Raw genomic sequence first — 17,590 nt, 5'->3', positions numbered from 1 at the left:
TGAAATGTCACAAAGGTGTTTTACAACAAGGCCACCGTCTATGGTATTTGACCATGGATTCAAATTGTAGCATAAGAACTTGTGTTGTAGTCAACGTTCTACTACAAACTACAACTCTGTATCATCCACAAGTTAATGGCTGGATGGTACTTCACAGGACTAAGAATGCTCCTGATTGAACATCCTTTAGCATACGATAGTTTGTGGAAATGCATTTGGAAACTATTGAATATTGTTTCTAATTGTATTTTCCTTACATATTTAATACCAGTTGTTACATTATAAATAAAATAATGGCTTGGTGGCAAGAGTAAACAGATGTATGAATGCATGCAGCAGTCCGCTGCCTGTATATAAGGGTGTATTGGGACCCTTCACCACAGCAGCAGTCCATTCCCTCTACATGCAAATCCCTAGGACAGGAGTCTGCAACCTGTGGTTCTCCAGACATGTTGGGCAACGCCTCCCTTGTTCCCTCACCATTGCCTATGCCGGCTAAGGATGATGGGCGTTGCAGTCCAAAACTTCTAGAAAGCCAAATATTGCAAGCCTCTGCCCTAGGACATTATCAGTGGGGATGCTTCTTGTGTATAGGTGCGTTATAAATGCCACATCATATCATGTCACATCATTGTTAAATGCACTGAGAAGCATAGGTGACAAGGGGACTATTCATCAGGAGATGTTAATTAGTGCTCTCTTTTGCAGGTTAACCGGCCACTGACCATGAAGAAGGATGGGATCCAGACTCGGAACCGCAAAGTTTCCAGCAAGTCTAAAAAGAAAAAGATGGCTGAGGCTTCCTACGACCTGTCAAAGCCCCTAGCAGAGGACCCGTCGCTCTACTCTCTGAGCCCCATGGTGCTCTCTGGTCACATGACCTCCATGAGCCACTTGGTGCCGTTCAGCCACTCATCACACCTGCTGGCAAACCCGACTCCGCTGCACCCTCAGTCCTCCCTATCCTATGGCCACCACAGCTCCTCAGGCATTGTTTCTGCCTTAGGTTAGAGGGCTCTGCGACCTTAATCTGTGTCAGCCGAACTCGGGTGGACTCTTTCCTGAGCCCCAGTTATCATAGAAAGCCACCAGTGATGGGTCTTGAGCTGAACGGCTCTGCTGCCACAAGTAGCGGGTGGAGGATGAAATGTATCAGCCTATCGCCCAATGGCTGCTCCAAACAACCCTAGACATCTTCTGCCATAAGAGACATGGTCCACGCTCGACCTCCACAGGCCCTGCAGCCCTCACAACCTCACCAGTGACACAGAAAGGAGGAGTGCAGCAGAGCAGAACCTTATTAGATCTAAGGAAGATTCATATTTTATCTACCTTATTTTGCTTGATGTTTTTGAGTCAATTTGATTTTTCTAAGCCTTAGGAATGGATGGTGCAATGCGAGGCACTATTCGTTTTTTTTTTTAAGCCAGAAACTCCTGACAACAGACTGAGTGCCAAAAATGACAGGCTGCCACCGATGACATGTCTTTGAGCAAAAGATGCCAGCCCTACCCTGCTTGGAAGGGCCTCTGGCGAAAGATCTTTGTCTTTAGTGCAATGTATATCTTAAAGAGACCACAGACTAGCAATTGGACCCACTGAGGACAACCAACCAACCTTGGTGCCCCCACCACTAATCAGAGTGACGACACGAGAGAAGTGATATGTTGAGAAATACGGCATTGGTAGTAAAAGTTCACCTAGTCAGCCCATTCTCGTACTTGTTATTTGCTGAAATACGTTACAAAGGATACATTGAAGTCTGTCAAGTTATATTGTTGCATTTCAGGACTATCTTGTCCCCCACCTGCCTAAGAAGAAAGGCCCCAGCTGCACCTCATGTCATGGCTCATTCAAAAGACAAAACCTCTTACCACCTGGCAAGGCTATTGCATGGCGCCCGCGAGCTTCCTACAGAAATCCCACCCTACCAACCTGCACCTCTGCAAGTAAGGTCTGGCCAGGACAGCTAATGCTGCTTCTTCAGCATGGAGAGAGAAAGGGCTGGCTGACAAGTCAGCCTGAAAAGTGCCTATTTCCTCAATATCTGCCTGGACCCTCTTTTCACATATCTGCTCAATTAATTTTTTCTGTCACGTTCCAGAATGTTGTTGCAGATGCTGCAGCTACTCATGGGACTAGTGGCTCGCGCTGTGCGACCTGACAGATGTCTGTCCGGAATTCTAAAGAGGTCTAGCATTCACCAGATTGAGGGGATTTTACAAAGGCATTTGCCTCAATTGACGCCGAGTGCCAGAATGGGGGCTGGGACTGCAACTATGACATCAAGGCACCGGGTAGCCTGCAAACATGACGATGCATGATCATTGTCGGCCGCCCAAGGATGACCACTGGCTCTTGTTGCTGAAAAGTTTTCTTTGGTCTTCCAATGATGAGACAGTACCCACCATCCTGTAGATCTCTCTCTGATGCCAGGTGCAAACTGCATTTGTGAAGTATATTTGGCACTGAAGTTGGGAGGTCAGCCCCAAAGCCACATAGGTGTCCTCTGTTGTTCTGATGGAGCTCATGCCTGCTGAGCACTGATTTGCTAATTTCTGCCACTGTATTTCATGTTAAATATATGTATATATACATGCAAAGTGCTGCACTGATCGGTTTATTTCTATCCCTATTGTCATTGGTATTGTGTTCGAGTTAGGGGTGAAAGTTCCACAGCCATCGAAACATTTCTCACTTGTTTTACATTGTAATTGAGGAGCGTTATGTACCTTCCATGGCTGTACCCTGTCCCACAGCGCACCTCCTGCACGTTACTGCGCACAGGTGGTGAAGCCAAATAAAGGAACCAGGTCACAATGAGCGAGCATATGCCGCAACCCACACCTGGTCTCCGGCTCCTCTCACGGTGGCGCAGGCCTAGCCTCGCGCCACGTGACCTGTCACGCCCTCCCTGCGGCACCCTGCCTTATCACAATACACAACAATGAGCCCCAAACAAGAAGTCACACAATCACTGTTGATAAAAGATGACATTTCCTTGAAGGGGTATAGTAAAGCTTGCAAATTATGTACCCAAAACTAAACATATCCCCTCATTGCCCTCGCGCGCCTGTTCCTGTCTGCACAGTCTCCTTCAGGACCTTTCTGACCCATTTGCCCGTTCCAAACCTCCAAGCATCATTATATGGCCAAATCCAGTCCCCATTACTCCCTCAGGCATCAACGCTAGCTTCAATTTTATCAATAACACGGTCTTCTTTTTTCACCCAACAGTCTCTGACTCTCCTTTGTCAATCCAGGTGCTTTGATGCCCACGGGCGAGTAGCGCTATGCATAATTATAAATACATAAATAAACCAATAAACTTTAACAAAAAACACGCGAAACTGACAATATTTTCAACACATAGAAAAGTAATTCCAGGCTATGTTGTTATTGTGCCCTCTCACTATTCTTGCTTGTTTTAAATACTCTTTCATGACACCTATTTTCTTGGCAATGTACATTTCTGTTCCAAAATGGACAAATGTATGCCATTTTTCCAATAATAATCAAACATTCTTGATTTTAGCTCTTCATGCTCCAACCAGTCTGGAAAGGCCATTTTTGTACAACCCCCAGTTGAGGGCAGTACAACCACTAATCCTAGGGGAGGGGCGCACAACTGGTTTAGCTGGGGGGGTCGAATGTATTATGCAAGTCCCGTACAGTGGGTTCGGACTGTCCATGGTGATGAGCTGGTGGTTTGTACGAGTGTGCTCAAATATCAGGAAATAAAAGAAAGCATGGGTTTTGAGGTGGACTTTTAATTTTTCCTCTATTTTATAACTGTATCCTGTTTGATAAATTGCCCTGTAATGGCAATACCACTTTGATTTATTTGTACTATGAGACTGAATAGATGTTTTAAAATAGAAGCAAAACTGTACGCATCAAAATGCAAAGACAAAAACTGGACCCCAGAGGCCTCAGACATCCGACAAGACTGAGAAAAACAGAGAGAAAGAGGGCAAGAGATCGAGAGAGCGATAAAGAGACTAACTTTAGGCCAGGCAATACTCCATCATAAAACTCATGCGACTTGGAGGGCAATGCATAATATTCGGAAGGGCCATATCTGGCCCGTGGGCCGTATGTTGTGAACCATTGTCCTAGAGTAGGGCAAAAGCACCCAGCCAAAGAGAAAGCAAAACCTCTCTTGAAATTTAGATGGGTAGAGCGATCAGGCTGAACACTCAGGAAGGCGTACCAGGTTGACAGAAAGGTACAATTACTCCACACAGTGGGACCCCTGGGTTGAGTATCACAAATAAATGGCCATCCCAGAGACAAGTGCTCATTGCAGTATTTTCAAGGAAAACTGCTCCAGCATCCCAAAACACCCAGTAAGTAGAGTAAACCCAAACAACTCAGTGAGTACAGGGCTTCTTGATAGGGTTACAAGCACAGAGGCTTGCATTTTTGGCCAGCGACGACGAAGACGCCAAACAGTAGAAGAAACAGCCAAACCACGACAGAGCCCCACAAGCCAGCAGTGAAAATACTGGTAAGGAAGACATTAGGAAGATGAGAAAGCCAGAAAAGTGGATTTTGGTGGCTCAGTTGACAAAGAAGGGGAGGTCCAGCCACCAAATATGTTTGAAGGTGGAGGTAGAGGCAATTCAGAATAGCCACGGCGCAGATGATGCAGGGCACTGGTGTCCCACAAAGTACCCAGATGATGGTAGCTACCTGCACCAAGGCCGAAGGCTCTATTGATAAATAGGACAGGGGCAGTCTCGACACAGAAAGCTCAACTCAACACTGAAGTGGAGTCAGCAGGAGGATACAGGAAGCCTGGCACAGACCTCTAGAAGCAGAGAATTCCAACCGGGATGTGACTAAACCACTATATCCAGCCAGCATAGACAGATGAGGGCCTACAAATGCACAAACAGCAGGAATCAGTGGTAATCTCCACCAGCAGGTCAGAAAACCTGCTTCTTCCAAAGGTCCAACAACAAGAGCGACTGAAAGAACCCTTAAGTACCATTTCTTTTAGGGGCTAGCCAAAGCCTGCCCACCAACCACAAGATGGCTTTAGGAACCAAGGGGTCATGTGGCCAACCATTTTGGTTGACCCTTACAATTGCCAGTCAGCCTGGACCAGCCCCACGTCGTGCGAGAGGAGGAGCCCAGGGACCTATACTGGTTTAAACCAGTAAAATCCAAGATGGTGCCTGTCATGTGAGCTCATAAAGAGCCCACGTGGTCAGAACAGCCATTTTAGGCCTACCTAATGGTTGCTGTGATCAAAAATGAGAATACCATAATGGTCCACAGAATTCGGAATCCTACCAGAGTTGAGAATAAAATAAGGTTATACATGATTCAGAATAATGGACCTTCATGATCATACGGACACTTCAAATTACCACATGCTTAGTACATATAGAAGTGGTAATGGCACGTGATAGTATTCTGTGGGAAATACCACCAACTCATAATCAGACCCAACCTCTTCAAAAAGAGACTAAAAGTATTATTAGTAAATCATGTTTTAAGGAATGTGACATTATACAGTCTCTCTTTACCCTCATTCTAGACCATCTTTCGAGCATTCTGCATCCCAACTTGCCCACAGAAGGCTTGTATCCCCAAAACCATTTTTCCATAAAATGCTACCACTGAAAGCTTAGGGCTGGTGTAACTGATGCCAACGTTGTCTCAGTCCTAGCACTAGAAACATTGTCCCACTAGAGACGTGTTCCATTTCTTTCCTGCCTGGCCTATATCTCTGCCTTGCACTTCAAAGACTCCCAACAGGCTTGCCTTTTCATGTCTCTCACTGACTTGGCCAATTAATCTTGTTTGAGTTAGAGAAGCCTTGGACGCCCAAAATTCATAGCTCCTGTGGCCTCTAAGTTGCTCGCTCGCCAGCACTGTTGTCTATGCCTTGTATGTGTCTTCCATTTCAAACAATATTTGTATTTGTTTTTATTGAATTTATATAGCCCTTTAATCCAAAGTGCTTTACATGAGAACAAGCAAAATACAACAAGCATAAGATGGCAATTTAATCACAACTCGAAAACAGCATAAAGAACAATTTACAAGATTGCAAAGGTGAGGAGGGAGTAGGGAGGGGCAGAGGTGTGTGAGGGAATGGTAGGTGTTAGTGGATGTAAGAGCGGGAGTAAGAGGGGATGCAAGAATGTGTGAGGAAGAAGAGAGGAAAGAGTAGGACTAGATGAGAGCAGGGGGTGGGGAGGAAGGAGGTAGAGAGGATGGCGAGGGTAAGGAAGAGCAGTAGTAGGAGGTGAGGAATGAGGGGGAGGGAGAAGAACGAGAGGAAACAAAGGGTGCTAGGGAGGTGAGTGAAAAAGATAAGATTTTAGAGAAGAGCGAAAGGAAGGGTAGGAGGGTGAAGAGCGAATGTGAAGGGGGAGGCGGTTTCAGTGGAAGAGAGCAAGGAGTTGGAAAGAGCGGAAGCGGGAGGTTTTGATTATAATCAAAACACTGGCAACAATAAAAAAAAGGGTATTTCATTGATTGCCAATATCCTGATCCTTGTTGGACCCAGTGCACAATTTATATATTTGAGATAGAAGGATCCTTGCTGCACTCAGTGCACAATGTATATACTTGATAGATTGAAGGTGAGAGATAGAGCGACCGAGAGAGAGAGAGAGAAACAGAGAAAGAGAGAGGTGACATTTGCCAGTGGCAAAGTATGCGAGCTGGGGAAATAGGATCGGTCTGCAGAAGCCAGTAGTAGGAGTCTGAAGAAAAGACCAGGTTGCTTTGCTTTCTTAGCCCTTTTCATGATTTGTTATGACGTCTAATGGTTTGTTAGACCTCTCGTGCCTTGTCATATCCTTATGATGCCTTGCTAAACCATGTTATGTCTTGCTATATGTGGCTTGAATATTTGCACCTCTCACTAACCTGCTCACCATTCTACTTTATACTGTACTGCATCCCAGGCATCCCACTGTGAGACTGCATGCAGGGATTTGCTTCCATGGTCCCACTGTAATTTTACATGTGTGTGTCCCACTGTAAATTTCCACCAATATGGGTTTGCTCTTGGGTTTCCCACTTTAATTTCCCCCCTCGAGGTTTTGCTTCCTGGTGTCCCCTTGTGGTTTTAGGCCTGTGTGCCCAATGCAATTTGTGCCCTACAGTGATTTTGTTCATGCCCAGTGTATTTCAAGTTACTGGCATCTGAATATCACACCTTCATCAGTTGTTCCTAGGGTCTGTGACGAATCCAGACAATTTGTCCCTTCCCCCCAGAAGGGAGCCACTCCCTTTGAGACTAGGGAGGCGAGTCTGCTACGCAAACCCTCCCTAGGGGTCTGGGCAAGTCAAACCTCACTGGGAGTGACCCCCCTCTTGGAGACAAGGACTCCCATTCCAGAATGGAACTCCCCATTCAAGCCACCTTGTCTGCATATATGAATACAGAAAAGACTTGTATATATCCCGCAAACACAGTATTTTACAAAGATCCTTCTTTACCTCTATTGGCTGCAGGTAATACTGGACACAACCTGAATGCCCTAGTCAACAAAGAAGGACAACCATGGATATTGTTTCTGTGACGGATTGTAAAGCAAAGGGAGACTCCTACAAAGGCAGTGGGACTGCTATGCAGAGGTGCAGTATTGATGTCCAGGTGGAGCAGGGTCACGCTGGGCTGTGGAGCCAGCGCAAACCAGGAAGGAGAGGAAAATGCTGACCAAATGACTATGGGTTGGCATTCTATCTGACCTAGAAGCTCAGGTCAGAATGAGAACAGAGACGGAAAGACACCCATCTCATATGGTGGTGCAACCTCACAGGATCTGTGGTGGCTCGGGCGGCCAGTAACAGACACTGAGACCAACTCATATGAGGAAACCCGGATCCCCGAGCTCTGTGCACGTTGGACTATAGCTACAGAGATATGTAGCCACGGGGAAAGCCTGCAAGGTTTCATGAGCCTGAAAAACCCCACAGAAGACATACCGCTACAAGGTACAAACATGGCATACAATAGCTGGCGAACATATCCAGGTTGTGAGAGCATGAAAAAGCTAAGTGTACAAATACCCTATAAAAGAGAAAGTGAGAGCAATATGAACGTTGTGAAAAATCACTGGAAAAGCTATTCAGGTTACGGGAGCCTGAGAAACAGGAGAGTAAAAAAAACCTATGAAAGGGGGACTGAGAAAAGTAATAACACTGTGAATAACGGCTGGAAAACACTCTTCAGTCTACAGGAGCCTGAGTAGCCAGAGTATGCAACTAACACATGAAAGGGGGAAAGAAGGAGATATGAATAATTGTATGACGGCATAAGAAAGCCAGAAAGATTGCAAACTTTGAACAAGCAGGGTGGTGTCATGACCCTTGCCCCTGGCCCTCACTGGCAAGTCAACCTTCCAGTTAGGGGAAGGTCAAAGGCCTTAAAACCCCATCCAAGACTCTCTTGGAGTCAGTCCTGTCGCCTTTGGCGTCAGGCTCATAACCATCATGAAGACCAACATTCGAATGGGACTATTTACTTAGGACTATTTAACTTGGGGGCATGGGGGTTCAGCCAACATGGAGGCACACACATAGCTCAGTTACAAGGAACTGAGCTTTGCGGTCTAGTCTTTTGGGTGTGGCAGGCCTGGGACTACTTTACCTGGACTACTTTGGGTGTGGCAGGCCTGGGACTATTTTACCTGGACTACTTTACCTGAGACTATTTGCGTTATTCTGCTGTGGGCAGCGTAAAGCTCACTGTGTCCAGTTCTTTGATGCCATTTTATCTGAAACCAAGGACCTGCAGAGAGAGAAAGAACACTATGAAACTTACCTGGAACAGTATCCTGTCTTCAATCCATCGCTGACTTCAGTTCCACTCACCTGAAGGTACGAACTCCATCATCCGGCACCGCATGCATCCTGGAATACCATAACCTGGAAAGAGCAGAAAGAAAGACAGCATTAGTAAGCGTTTACTCACGTTTCCTCCCGAACTAAGAAAGCCACACAATTCGTACCTGGGTAGTCATCTCCTGGTCAGTATCATTGCTGGAACATTACGGCGCTCGGCGAGGAACATCGCAACCTGCAAAGAGAGAAAAGACACAGGTTAGCAATATAAAAGTCGAAACAGCGTTGCGCATCGCGCATTACTCACCGGACAGCATCGCGCACTACGCGCTTTCGCCTACCGGCCCATGCTCATCTTCAAACTGCATGACAATACCAAAATACCTTTCCATACCTAAAAGGAAAGAAGTAAGACATCATTATTCGAACTAAGAGGAGCATAAGAACTGCATATAAAGACTGTAAAGCAGAAAACCTACGGAGTCGCAGCAGGCCTGGATTCCCACAGGGGGGCTTGCACCAGTGAAGTAACTTCGTCGCTGCCCGCCCCCCACATCTACGCGCCCCTGCCACGAGGAGCAGGACGGGGGATCCACCTCTTACAATATTACGGTGAGGAGAAGGCCCAAGGGGGAGGAAGGAGTTGAGGCCAAGGGAGGTGGGAAAACATAAGGACAATCTGGTATTGAATCCAGCTCTCCTATATTGCAGACCCATCTTTAACGAGAGGCCTTACCAAGGGGCCGGGAGAGGGTTTGAGAGTGCAAATTATCCAACCAGGGCTGGTTGGTGTCCCCGTGGATACCAGGTGAGCGTAACAGAAAGCAAAGCTTCAATAATATTATCCACCTGGGCCTCATGGAGACTTCAGAGACTGACCAGTTAGTTCAGTTGTTGGGACAATTACGCGCTGAAGTACATTCAGCCAGGCAAGAAACCAACGCTCTTAGGAGGGATTTGATTGTTACTAAGGATCGTACCGACGAAATAAGTACACAATTGCTCCAATCACAGGCAGGACAGACCCCATTGCCTGGTAACATTCCGCCAGCACCTGTACCAACTTCTTCCACCAATCCAGTACAAATAACCCTTCCTGGGGCAGTTCCTTTAGCTCCACCTGAACGATTTACAGGTAACTCCAAGAAGTTCGCAACGTTCATGAACCAGTGTCGTCTTCATTTCCTTTGCAGACCTGGGGATTTTCCTAATGACCATGCGCGGGTTGCTTTTGTCTTGTCATATCTGAGTGGCAGTGCTGCGGATTGGTCGGTACCATTGGTAAGTCAGGATAACCCGTTGTTACATGACTTTGGAGGTTTCCAGATGGGAATGGAAAAACTCTTTGCTCGTCATACCCAAGGCCAAGCATTAGACAACAAACCTTTGTCACTCCGTCAAGGAAGTCAAGACTTGCTTACATATATAGCAACATTTAACAGACTAGTCGTTGAAGCTGGGTGGCCTGAGGAAAAAAGGACCACACTATTTCATCGGGGTCTACGAGGGGAACTAAAGGATGTCCTTGCTCAAGTGGTTAACCCACCTAAAGACTGTGGAGAATTCATCAACCTTGTGGTGCAATTAGATCACAGATTACAAGACCGAAAAGCGGACCGGATAAGGTTAGATACTCGAGCTGTGTATGTCCCGTAAAAGGATAATGTTCCAGGTACATTGGAAAACACGGTAGAACCCATGCAAATTGGAGGTGTACAGCCCCCTTTAACTAAAACCGAAAGAGACAAGAGAAGGCAACAGCAATTATGCTTACATTGCAGAAAATCAGGCCACTTCCTCAACGAATGTCCAGTGAAACCACCAAGGAGAACTGTTGGAGCCACAGAGAAGGAAGATAATAACAAGGAGTCAGAAAACTACCAAGCCCAGCAAGCGTAGAGGTCCGCTTGTCGAGCGAGAAGGATGAGCCACAGACCTCACGCTTTGCATTACCAGTAAATTTGATCAATCACCAACAACCGTCTCGGATGCATGCTGTCGAAGCATACATAGACAGCGGAGCAGTTGGGAATTATGTAGACCAAGATCTGGCAGCAGAGATGGGGCTTCCCTTATGCTCTAAGTCGACTACTGAAAAAGTTACTACTGTTGATGGGACAGAAATAGCTTCCGGACCAGTAACCCAATGTACAGCAGCACTAACCCTACTGTGCCAGGATGGACACCGAGAATCTATTGCATTCGATCTCATCAAAGCGCCTCAGTTTCGACTAATCTTAGGGATGCCATGGTTGGTAGCTCAAAACCCTCTAATAGATTGGCGTGCCAAGAAGTTGGCCTTTTCCGATGATTGTGCTTGCACCTATTATTACCAAGAAAAGGGGAAAACAGACTTATGTATATCTGCTACTCCCAGTACGGCAGCAATTGTACTAGGGTTGACTAGTACTTTACCAAATGAATACCAAGATTTTCAAGACGTGTTCCAGAAAGAACAAGCCAATACTCTACCACCGCACAGGCCCTACGATTGTCAGATCGACCTCATACCTGGTGCGCAAATTCTTTGTGGTCGAATCTATGCACTTACTGAATCAGAAAACCTCCATTTAAAATCTTATCTTGATCAGTACCTGGCAAATGGATTTATCCGCCCATCTAAATCACCGGCAGCCAATCCCTTATTGTTCGTACCAAAGAAGGAAGGAGATTTGAAGACTTGCATCGACTATCGCGCATTAAACCAGATCACAGTAAAAAAACATTATCCACTGCCCCTTATTCCCGAATTATTGGATCAAGTCAAAGACGCCCAAATCTATACCAAACTGGACCGTAGGGGGCCGTACCATCTTGTTCGAGTGAAGAAAGGAGACGAATGGAAAAACGCCTTTCGTACCAAATACGGCTTGTATGAATACTAGGTAATGCCTTTTGGACTTTGCAACGCTCCTGATGCATTCCAGTACTTTATGAATGATGTTTTGCGGGAGTTAATCGACGTTTCCGCCCTGGTCTACATTGATGACATCTTAGTGTATTCTGGTACAAAAGAAGACCATGTCAGGCATGTCTGCTCCGTCCTTACTAAACTCTGCCAACATAAACTGTATGCTAAACTCGAAAAATGCTCTTTTCATGACACCGAAGTGGAGTTCCTCGGTTTTATCCTCACACCAAAAGGTATCAGAATGGATAGGCACAAGGTAGATGCCATTCTTAACTGGCCGTCACCAACTTTATTTAAAGGAATCCAGAGTATGTTGGGCTTTGCAAACTTTTACCGCCGATTCATCCCAGATTTTTCCCAAATAGTGCATCCAATTACATCACTATTGAGAAAAAACAATGAAAAGTTCCAATGGACCGAAGAAGCAGAGAAGGCCTTTCAAGAACTTAAGAAAAAATTCACTTCTGCTCCAGTTCTACGGCATCCTCGCCCAGACCTCACTTATATAGTTGAAACAGATGCCTTTAGCATGGCTATGGGAGCTGTTCTCTCATAAAGGGAATCAGGAACTGCCCAGTTACACCCTGTGGCCTTCTGGTCACGAAAATGCTCACCTCCCGAACACATCTATGCTATCACAGACAAAGAACTCTTGGCTATAAAATCAGCTTTCAAGGCATGGCGACACTATCTCCTTGGTGGTAGACATACTGTCACGGTCATAACTGATCATCGAAACCTGCAATACCTAAAAACAGCAAATGCTCAATCATCCCGTCAAATGCGGTGGGCTCTTTTCTTCGCTGAATATGACTATGTGATCACCTACCGGCCAGGAGTCCGAAACGGAAAGGCTGACGCCTTGTCCCGCATGGGTGTTGATGAAAAGGTATACATAACTCCAGATCCAGTAGCCATCATTCCAAAAGACAAACTCCTGGGTCTTACGACAACATTGACACCGGGTGAACTCCAAAACAAGATCCAACTCTTAATGGATCCCACTTTCTCACAAGAGTGGTGTACTCAAGGAGAACATTACACCCTTAAAGACCATTTACCATATTTTAGTAACCATCTATACTTGCCAAGTAAAGATTTACAAGAGCAGGTTATTTCGGGTTATTACGACTCCCTGATTGAAGGTCATCCTGGAATTGCCAAAACTCTAGCTAAAGTAAAATGAAACTACTGGTGGCCCACATGGCGTAAAGACATCATACAATGTATCCAATCTTGCGGTGTATGTGCACAAAACAAGTCCCAAAAGCAGAAACCAGCTGGTCTTCTCCAACCATTGGAAATTCCTCCCGCACCATGGCACACACTGTCCCTTGATTTCATTACAGATCTACCTCCCAGTCAAGGATTCAACACCATCTTAGTAGTTGTAGACTTGTTCTCTAAAATGGCACACTTTATTCCTTTTAAGGGTCTTCCAAATGCATCCAATTTAGCAAAAGTATTCCTGGAGGAAATCGTACGGCTACATGGCTTTCCATCGGTCTTGATCTCATATCGAGGTAGTCAGTTCGTATCCAACTTCTGGAGGAAATGCTGTTCAATGGCCCAAATTGACATTCGACTATCCACAAGTCACCATCCTCAAACAGATGGCCAAACAGAAAGTACAAACCAAACCCTCGAGCAATACTTACATTGCATGTTACATCAAGTGGAAAGAAATTGGAAGGACTTGTTATGGATAGCTGAATACGCCTATAATAATTCCTTACACACCAGCACTGGACAAACCCCTTTCTACACTATATATGGTAGACATCCACGTACTTCAGAACTGGATCTCCCAACCCCTTTGGAAATGCCAGCAGTTAAAACCCTACATATGACTATTTCCCAGGCCTTCAAAGAAGCAGCAGAACATGTATTCCAAGCCAAGAACAGACAAAAGAAATATCGCTGACCAACATCGTAGTAAAGCCCCCGGCTATCAAATTGGAGACAAGGTCTGGTTAGCATCAAAATATGTGCCCATAAAAGGGATTCAGACCTTTCGTCCCTGATATTTGGGACCTTATTCTATTGAATCCATAATAAATCCAGTGGCAGTTAAATTAGCCCTAGCATCCACTATGCAGATTCATCCTGTGTTTCACGTATCACTCCTGAAACTGGTACAACCCGGTACTCGCGTTACAACACCACCAAAACCAGTATTAGTTGACTGAGAACCAGAGTTTGAAGTAAAGGATATCCTAGACTCATAATACACCAGATGCAAACTATACTACTTAGTTGATTGGAAGGGATACAGCCCTCCATAACCATCATGAAAACCAACATTAGAATGGGACTATTTACTTGGGACTGCGCAACCTGCAAGGAGAGAAAAGACACAGGTTAGCAATATGAAAGGCGAAACAGCGCAGCGCATCGCGCATTACTCACCGGACAGCATCGCGCACACTGCACTTTCGCTTACTTTCGCTTACTGGCCCATGCTCATCTTCAAACTGCATGACAAAAACAAAATACCTTTCCATAAAAGGAAAGAAGCAAGACATCATTATTCGAACTAAGAGGAACATAAGAACTGCATATAAAGGCTGTAAAGCAGCAAACCTACAGAGTCGCAGCGGGCCTGGATTCCCACAGTGGGGGCTTGCACCAGTGAAGTAACTTGGTCACTGCTCGCCCCCCACATCTACGCGGCCCTGCCACGAGGAGGAGGACGGATAATACACCTCTCACAATATTAAGGTGAGGAGAAGGGCCAAGGGGGAGGAAGGAGTTGTGGCCAAGGGAGGTGGGAAAACAAAGACAATCTGGTATTGAATCCAGCTATCCTATATTGCAGACCCATCTTTAACCAGAGGCCTTACCAAGGGACCAGGAGAGGATTCGAGAGTGCAAATCATCCAACCAGGGCTGGCTGGCATCCCCGTGGATACCAGGTGAGCGTAACAGGCGGACCACAACCCGATCCAAAATAACTTGCTGTCTGAGTACAACAGGACTTTGGGGAGTCCCAGCGCCTCAGAGGAAGAAAGGACAGAAATGTTTTGTGTGCGTGTGTTCCCAAGCAATCCTAGAGGAATGGAATTGTTTGCATCAAGAAACAGTTTTCTGTATTGAAAGATGAGACTGCAAAGCTTCATTTGGTAAGGCTGGAATTAATATCCTTCTAGGAAAAAGGAACTTTGGAAGACTGAGATCAAGTCATGTATAAACTGGGCCAGAAAAAAAACTTGCTGGCACTAGTGTACAAAGCCTCCTCTTTTCCTTCTTTTAGTTAGGTATTTTCTATAGTGGTCGGGACAGTTAGCTGGATATGATTCAGAGTAAAGAGATTTAATGTGGACTTCAGCATCCACCCTTAGTTTTTGTTTTGATTTTGATTGATGATTGCTTTTATCTTTATATCATGCATATCCATAAAGGAACCTGGCAGAGAACTGCATCTAGGCGCAGATGGATTAATTAGTAACATAGAAAACTTGCCCTTAAGTCCCAGGCGATTTATCTGAACAAATAAGTTTTCAATTGCTTCCTATAAATGGCTAGGGAATCGATCTGCCGTAAGTGTACAAGGAAAGAGTTCCAGGCACAAGACCCTGCCTTGGAGAAACATCTTTCTCCCCAAGCAGTAGTTCTAAAGAGGAATTACCAGTAGGCATTGTCCCAAAGATCGCTATCTGCGAGCAGGGCAATATTTAGCCATTTTAGATGTCAGATAGGACGGTGCAAGACCATGGATACACTTAAAGACAAGACAATAATTTAAACTGTATCTGTTGCTGCACCAGCAGCCAACATAAGCTTCTACGAAAGTCAGTAATTGGCGACTTTCGTGGCAGAAAAAAAAAAATCACACGCACCACTGAGTTTTGGGCCACTTGAAGGCGCTGAAGTTGGTATTTTGGTATGCCGGACAGCAAGGCATTACAGTAATCGAGTTCACTATTTGTGAGAGTTCCCACCACCAAAGGTCGATTGGTCTCAGATATAAACGGTAGAAATGGTTTAAGAAGTTTTAGTTGGTAGTAGAATGATTTTATCATTTGATTGACTTGTAGATTTCAGCTCAGACTGGACTGCCAAATGCAGCCCAGGTTTCTTACTGATTCATAATATTTGGTTGCAGTTCCAAATAGTGTTGGGCAGGGAACCAGAGATAGCAGGTTAGCCAATTTCTTTTTTGGGCCAAACACAACGATCTCTGTTTTTGACGGATTCAACTGGAGTTTATTTTCTAACATCCAGGTTTGGATAATTTCTGCACATTTTAGAACTCGCTCCATTGCTTCCAACGGTTGTTTTAGCCAAACATAAATGTGCGTATCATCTGCATATGAATGGTGCTGCAAATTAAATTGAGCACAAATATTAAGAAGAATATTAAATAGCAGGGGCGACAGAGAGGAACTCTGGGGCATTCCACATGACACTGGTAGTGCCTCAGAGAGGTAGGGGCCTGCCTTAACTTGTTGAGTACAATCAGACAAAAACGAGGAAAACCATTGAATGGCCTCTTCAGATATGTGAGCCACTAAGTACATTCTAGATATAAGTATATAAAAAAATCCACTGTGTCAAAGGCTGCCGACAGATCAAGCATGACAAGCATGCTGATTTCACCCTGATCAGCAGCCCCCAACAGATCATCCCGTACAGCCACCAGGTCTGCCTCAGTGCTGTGACCAGGCCTAAATCCCGATTGAAAGGAATCAAGAATGTTATTTTTTTCCAGTAAATCTTGTAGCTGTGTAGTCACCACTTTTTCAATACTTTTAGCTGGCCATAAGAGGCACGCAATTGGACGATATTTTGATAACACTTTGTAGTCCAAAGAAGGTTTCTTTAGCAGTGGTGTGAGATATGATTTATTTTCTGTTGTCCCGGTACACCGGTACACTACCTTGGATGAATAACATGTTCACAAAGGTCTGGATGGGTTTACTAAGAACACCTCCATGTTATTTAGCCAGGTTGGCTGGAATGGGATCATATCTGTGATTGGTGGGTATATGATTTGCAATCAGTTTCTTAATACTTTGTTCAGTAACTGGCGAGAAAATAAACTTTGAATTAGTCTTTAAGTTGTCAACCATAGAGCCGGTCGCAGCCTCAGAGAGTAGGGTCAGAGCTTGGGCATCTATATTAGATCTGATCAATTCTATTTTATTTTAAAAGAATAGATTAAAATCATTAACCATCGTTTGTGAAATGGGTATGCTGGCGTTGGTACAGGTAGGATTGGAGAAATGTTTTATGACAATAAACAGAGCTTTTGGTCTATTGTTTGCAAGACTGATCTGTTTTTGGAGACAGAGATTTGGCCAATAGAATGTTATCCTTATATGTTTTTAACACCAGCTTAACCTCAATAAGGGCAGATTCCGTTCTAATTGTGAGACATTTTTTCTCAGCTTTACGGTATACACTCGAGAATTTTTAATTGTCCACTATACCATTGGTTATTATGGTGATTTGCCGCTTTAACCTTTTTCAGGAGGGCAGTGGCGTTGCAATTAGTCTGCAATTGTAGCATCAAATCTGTATATAATAATGCACAGATAGAATCAGGGTTTACTACCGGCAGATTGCATACTAACTCAAAATCTGAGATGCCATTGAGATCCTTTTTACAGTGGCGAAATTCTGGCATGGAGATTATTTTAGTTCTGACTGGGTTGATGTTAGCATCCAAGGTGGAATGTACCAGATAATGGTCCGACCAACTGACTGGTTCATTACCAGAATGGTGTAAATTTAAACCTCTGGATAAAATAGGGTCCAGGCAATGTCAATTTTTATGTGACGAGAGATCAGAGAGAAGGTGAAGATTGTGTGATTCGAGGATATCTTTTAGATGTCTGCAATCAGCATCATTTTGCTCATTGC

General features: G+C 44.9%; 1 protein-coding gene across 2 annotated transcripts in view; it reads left to right on the top strand.

The window, feature by feature from the left end:
- The window catches only part of LOC138569474 (GATA-binding factor 1-B-like), a 200,195-nt gene extending 196,852 nt beyond the window's left edge, over nt 1-3,343 (top strand). For both annotated transcript variants that reach the window (XM_069647472.1, XM_069647473.1), the window contains exon 6: nt 709-3,343. In XM_069647472.1, the coding sequence (XP_069503573.1) occupies nt 709-1,011 (303 nt within the window). In that variant the 3' untranslated portion in view covers nt 1,012-3,343. The remainder of the gene's footprint in view (nt 1-708) is intronic.
- The last annotated feature ends 14,247 nt before the right edge of the window (nt 3,344-17,590 follow it).

Source organism: Ambystoma mexicanum, chromosome 2q (assembly GCF_040938575.1).
Source record: "Ambystoma mexicanum isolate Mex_15411 chromosome 2q, UKY_AmexF1_1, whole genome shotgun sequence".
Lineage (NCBI taxonomy): Eukaryota > Metazoa > Chordata > Amphibia > Caudata > Ambystomatidae > Ambystoma > Ambystoma mexicanum.
The sequence above is the reverse complement of the archived record's forward strand: the minus strand, read 5'-3'. Positions and strand labels throughout refer to the sequence as shown.